This window comes from Lindgomyces ingoldianus (assembly GCF_010093535.1).
Source record: "Lindgomyces ingoldianus strain ATCC 200398 unplaced genomic scaffold BDR25scaffold_45, whole genome shotgun sequence".
Lineage (NCBI taxonomy): Eukaryota > Fungi > Ascomycota > Dothideomycetes > Pleosporales > Lindgomycetaceae > Lindgomyces > Lindgomyces ingoldianus.
This window is the reverse complement of record NW_022985206.1, coordinates 304,893-310,422: the sequence shown is the minus strand read 5'-3', so window position 1 is coordinate 310,422 and position 5,530 is coordinate 304,893. Positions and strand designations below refer to the sequence as shown.

General features: G+C 49.2%; 2 protein-coding genes across 2 annotated transcripts in view; one reads left to right on the top strand and one right to left on the bottom strand.

The window, feature by feature from the left end:
• BDR25DRAFT_337461 (TPR-like protein) overlaps positions 1-541 on the top strand; it is a 3,133-nt gene extending 2,592 nt beyond the window's left edge. The window contains exons 4-5 of the mRNA XM_033693190.1: positions 1-469; positions 524-541. Coding sequence (XP_033541336.1) covers positions 1-440 — 440 coding nt within the window. The 3' untranslated portion in view covers positions 441-469; positions 524-541. The remainder of the gene's footprint in view (positions 470-523) is intronic.
• Positions 542-3,090: 2,549 nt separating this feature from the next.
• Positions 3,091-4,433, bottom strand: BDR25DRAFT_381101 (general substrate transporter). Its single transcript, XM_033697691.1, has 4 exons — positions 4,331-4,433; positions 3,750-4,110; positions 3,389-3,690; positions 3,091-3,340 (listed from the first exon to the last, which is right to left on the bottom strand). Exons 2-3 carry the CDS (start codon positions 3,947-3,949, stop codon positions 3,579-3,581), a joined length of 312 nt encoding a protein of 103 aa, XP_033541335.1. The 5' UTR covers positions 3,950-4,110; positions 4,331-4,433; the 3' UTR covers positions 3,091-3,340; positions 3,389-3,578.
• Positions 4,434-5,530: the final 1,097 nt, after the last annotated feature.

The following is a 5,530-nucleotide window of genomic DNA, read 5'->3' as shown; positions in this document are numbered from 1 at the left end:
GGAATCAAGGTCGATGGGAAGAGGCGGAGTCGCTGTTTGTGCAAGTGATGGAGACGAGCAAGAGCAAACTTGGAGCGGACCATCCTTCCACGCTGACCAGCATGAATAATCTCGCGGTAACATACAGCATGCAAGGACGAGAGGACAAGGCGGAAGAGCTGAAGATGCAAGTGATGGAGACGAGCAAGAGTAAACTTGGAGTGGACCATCCAGACACGCTGACCAGCATGAATAACCTTGCGTTCACCTTTAAGGGCAAAGGTGATAATGGGAAAGCCATCCGGCTAATGGAACAATGCATTCGAAAACAGAAGTATATCCTCGGCCCAGACCATCCGTACACGAAGGACTCAGAAGATGCACTTAATAGTTGGCGCATAGAAGGCTTAGGCCTGGGTTCCTGCAGTAAGGAAGTAGGCAACACAGTAGCTATAGCATAACCAGCAAGCAGGGCAATGTCGCGCCTACCGTGAGTCAACCTAAACTGCATATAGGTACAAGAAATAAGGCTTACAGCTAGGAGCACTTACCAAGATAGTAAGGCTATAATAGGGTTTGTCAAAGGTGGGAGTTGGCAGATGCAAGAAGCATGATAAGTAATGTTAGAGAGGATAGCGACGTGGCGAAAGGTCATTCAAGGGGTATAGGCGAATACTTGGCAGGGAGGAGGTAACGGAGCGGATTTAAGTATCAAGTATGAGACAAGAAAGTATCTTACTAGCTACATTTGGACAGTTAAGCGCCGAGAAAGATTGATTGGACAAGATGAATGCTTTCACGACAGGGCATGAAAGAACAGTCGTGTGTGCAAAAGGTGAAGCAGGTTTTGCAATCTGCTGCATTGGCAGAGAAACTGAAGACATGAGTCTTAAAAACAGTGTGAGGCTGCAGATCAGATGAATGGGAAAGAAAGGAAGTCTATCCATTAGAAAGGAACGTGGGGGTAAGCGCTGCGACGGCAGAGAGACAAGAAAGTAAATTAACTAACTAAAAGAAGAACAGAAATCGCACCAATTGAAAATCTGTGGGACATAGGCTAGCACACGGTAACGCACCCCCGAGGACTGGAGACTGAAAATGTCAAAGGCACAACACAACGGCGGAACGCTCGGCCCAGACAACTGAGGGATATCCGACACGAAGATTGAATGAAGGAAAAGGCTAGAAAGAAAGTGCAAATCAATCACAGAATGCAGTTTTGCAAGAAAAGTATTCATTTTAGGGTTGACGAAGAAAATTACTAGCCCAAACCCACAAGGTATTTAGAATAACAGGTGCAGAGACAGTTAGAAACGTTAGTCTCAACACGAGCAAGAGAAGTCTGCAAGTCCATAGGACGCAGGTAGGACGCAGGAAGGTAGGGAAGAGGCAATAAAATTCATCCACTAACGAACAATAAAACTAACTACAGGCTTAAGCTAGAGCGCAGTGCTGGGAAAGAAATCGAACGATGGATTAATCACCGCAGAGGGGGCAAGGGGGGACAAATGTGCGGAATAAATGGAAATTAAATACATCGAGAGTGCGAAAGCGAGGGTGGAGGATTTACAAAATGGAGGATGAGGGGATTCAAGCACATCTCGAGGATTCTAGGCGATGGTACAAGATGGATATCTAGGAACGACACCATGGAGGAGGGACTGCTCCCACTCAGCCCCGAACATATCCAGAATTGGGAGGACAGCAGGGAAAGAGACGGAGAAAGTAAAGACGGAGGGGGGGAAGTCAGCGAGAATCATTGGCAAGCAAAAACGGAGTCTTAAGCCAAGACAAGAATACCAAAATTAAAACAGTACGGTGGATTCGCTAGCAAATAGCCCGCAGATTGAAATGAAGTCAAGAGGTCCAGAGGACGCAAGAGGACGCAAGAGGCGTCCTGCTGGAATGAGATAAAGGCATGGAGAAAAGGGGAGCGAGGACCTAGTAACTTTCAAGGATGACGATGATATAGGAAGTCGACAACAACCTGCAGGTATGAATCCTGGAGACAAGAAACCCGAGAAGGAAAAATAGCATCGGACTAATTGAAACGAGTAATAAGAACGGAAACGAATCCTAGAGGTCCATAGGTTGTAGAAAGAGCGACGAGTGGGGCCTGGGGACGCGTAGGAAGATAACCTAGATTAAAACGGAGCAGAAGCTAGAATCTTACCAATGAATAGGTAAGCCTAGAGGTCCATGGAACGAAGTGAGTACTAAATCATGAGATGTGAAACATCGACAGGAATGAAGATTAGGGATGAAGAGAAACCTAGAGGTCCACGGGACGCAGCATATTTTCCAAAGGCCGAAAAAAAAAGGTAAGGCCAGGCAAGAAAACGATAACTAAGTCAGACGATTCACAGTACATGCAGGTGTAGCGAGACACGAAGACGGGATATAGACGACTGAACTGATGAAGAGCATGCGCCCTCATCCAAACGGAAAAAGATTGTAAACGACTTCACAGCGAAGGATGTGATAAGTGATAACGAGGGAAATGAACAACCACTAGAAGAGGAGGAAAGAATCAGAGGTTGCTAAAGGCTTATGAAAGAAAGGGGCCATCGAATAAAGTACTCGACATCCATAGGGCGCAGGATAAACGGAGGAAAAGAAAATCGACACGGAAAAAATACTTGCTCTCCATAGAATGCGGATAAAGGGAATGAAAGGAATCGACAACAGAAAATGAATACTTGCTCAACATTGGAGGGGGCAGGTCTAGTCGAGGCTGGAAGTGAAAAGGTGTGGACAAGGAAAAAAGGGGCGAGCGAAACTCAGGGGCCAAGACTCTTGCCAATCAAGAAATACTTACTCGGGTAATGGATGATCCCGGTAAAAGAGATAGGTTTTACGGAAGGGCTGATGAGTGAGCATCAAGTGAACTGATGTAAAGACCTGAGGTAAGATGCCGAAGATCTATCAGGACCTTCGACGGAGTGTATATATTGCGCGAGGTACTATCTCAGGCTCTCGTTGGTACGATACGCAAGGCCAGTAGCCACCGTCGAGGGCAGTTATACAGACCGGGAAACTCCCACATCCAAGTGGTTGACGAAAAATCAACCCGTGCTTTATCGAATAGCGTATAGATCTCAGAGTCGACACATCGAGGATCCTTACTAGATGCGAATGCGCTCGGAGTCAACGTCCTTGAAATTCTGTACCTTACGAAAAGTTGTTATAGGCGATCTCTTCCAGGCGGACCCTTCGTCTCCTCAAGAAAAAAGAAAGTGCCAAGGCTGATGAAGTATTGCGGACCGAAATGTGCGGAAGCCGTGGCACGTGCCTTACTGTGCGGTGAAGACAGCAAAAACCGTGAAGATGCGCTTGAAGTTAGGCCATCTGAGAAGTTCTACTCTATCAAATCAGGATGTGCCGATGCTGCAGGACGGAGGGGTCTTACCTTTGAGACAGAAGCCCTCAGTCCCGCGCTCCTCCATCTCAACACCGGTGCGAATCTCCTCCGTTTCGTCGACTGTGTCTTGCGATACATCGGCACGGATCCATTTGAGGCTCTCCCAGGCTTCCTTGTGTCTAGCTTTTTGCGTAATCCATCGGATAGATTCCTTCAACGTCAGCATGCCGAGTCCCAGCTATGCGGCGGGGACGAGCGGGAGGCCAATGGGGATCTGCCATTGCATGGCTTTGGACGACGAAACCCCCTTAAGAACTCCGTAGTCGACCCAGTAGGAGGCGAAGATGCCTCTGTGTGACCTCAACTGCATGTCCCGGCAACCCATGTCGGGGAGACAGGGGGTGCTCACATAGTGTACATCAATTGGAAGAAGCTTCCAATCTGGCCGCGCAGCTCCTTAGGCGCCATCTCGTGGCTGAACATGGACACCACGACTGAGCTAGCGCTGAATCCGACTCCCGCAATGATTCTCCCAGTGGAGAAGGCGCCCATGGAGTGCGTGTCGATCGTCTGGATGATGGCACCGCCACAGAAGACTGACGACAACATCAGCGCCTTGCTCCGACCCAACCAGTTCGTGACGGGCGATGTCACGAAGCAGGCGGCGAAGGCACCGGCTTAGTGCAGGCCTACGGCAAGAGAGTTGCCGCGGATCTTATGGGCCGTTGCATATCGGGACGAGTCAACGAATGAGGCTAGGGTCAGCACGCCTCCTAGGGATTGATCAGCGTGCAGAATGGTGTTACTTCTCCTAGTAGAGAGTCAAGCACCAACGCTGGTAAGGATGATCAGCCCATGATGCTTGGAGTTTTGAGAGGGCTCACGCTGTTGAGGTCAGGAGGAGTGGTGTTGGTGGAAAGAGCGTGGGGAGAAGCTTGTGGGGTAGCTCCGTTAAGGGCAGTCGCCGAGGCGATACTCCTTAAGCACCACCTCCGCAGTGGGGAAGCAACACTCGCATTCCAGAGTCATATACAAACAAGAAGCCGCCGATGCAGACCACCGTACCCAGCCAGTATTCTCTAATCTTCCCTAGAGTCGAGTTTCGCATGGTATCAAGCTCGAAGGTGATGCGGCGGTGTCACTGGAGAGCCGCAGCTTCCTGCCCTCGCAGCGCCTTTAAAGGGTCACAATGCACTACATCCATCCCAGTGGAGTGCCATCACGCAATCCAGGGTCCAATATCGATCATACACAGCTACTAACGATGGTAACTGATGGTAGACATGCTGGTAGTGAATTGGGGGATGGCATTAGTGAGCTTGTGATTGAGATGGGGGCAACACTCCATTCGGCTACTACAGCCGGAGGCCTCACGCGAAACACCGGAACGTCATCAGAACAAGCAGCTGCAACGTTGATCCGGAGTCCGGAGCGAAGAAGGGATCAATGCGAAATGAAGGAAGCCTTACCGGGGTGAATTAATTCGTTTCCGCTTTGCGAAGAACATTAAAGTTAGGTCAACTTTTACAGCACGTTTCGAGATGGCAACAGTAGAAAGATAGACTTCTTTCTGTATAGAAATACTTGCCTTGTAAATATCTCTTGTCTACAACTTCCTATTAAGTTTTATTTTTGTAGCGTTGTCACGTTTGTTTTCGGAAGTTGGTGACTTTGGGCTCGATCCTTGGTAAGGCGCAAAGCGGAAACGAATTAGTGCATGGCCGTCGCCTCCTCTCTATGCGGAGATGAGATCCCACCGACGATCATGCTTCGGTCCTAAAAGCAAGGATTCAGGACCAGCAATACTTGTATAAACCCCCTTATGATTGACGGAAGACTAAGCCGCTTCTCTCTAACGACAGCGACTAATTGTCAGAGTATAGGGATAGCAACTCTCCGCTTGTGCTCGATCCCCACTCAACGCGTCGGCATCCTACCCCTCCCTGTCATGTAGTCTCAGGTTGCACGCACTTACAGGTATCTGCAAGCCACGAGGAAGACATTCCCTGATACAGCGTCTGTCAGATATTTGCGAGGTGGATCAGGGGCAGACGGAAGGGGGAATGGACGACTCTGTAGGGAACGTCATGAGAAGCTTCGTCATTGGTGCGGGGAGCGCCCAGCGCCCCTGATGACGGGTTACCATACCCAGGAACTTGTGGATGCAGACAAGAGCAGTTAGGGCTTCAT

Excerpts from the sequence above, each read along its gene's own strand:
- BDR25DRAFT_381101 (XM_033697691.1), bottom strand. The coding sequence starts at position 3,949 with ATGTTGTCGTCAGTCTTCTGTGGCGGTGCCATCATCCAGACGATCGAC. Across the intron at positions 3,691-3,749 it reads TTCCAATTGATGTACACTAT|AGGCATCTTCGCCTCCTACT; the intron begins GTGAGCACCCCC and ends GAGGTCACACAG.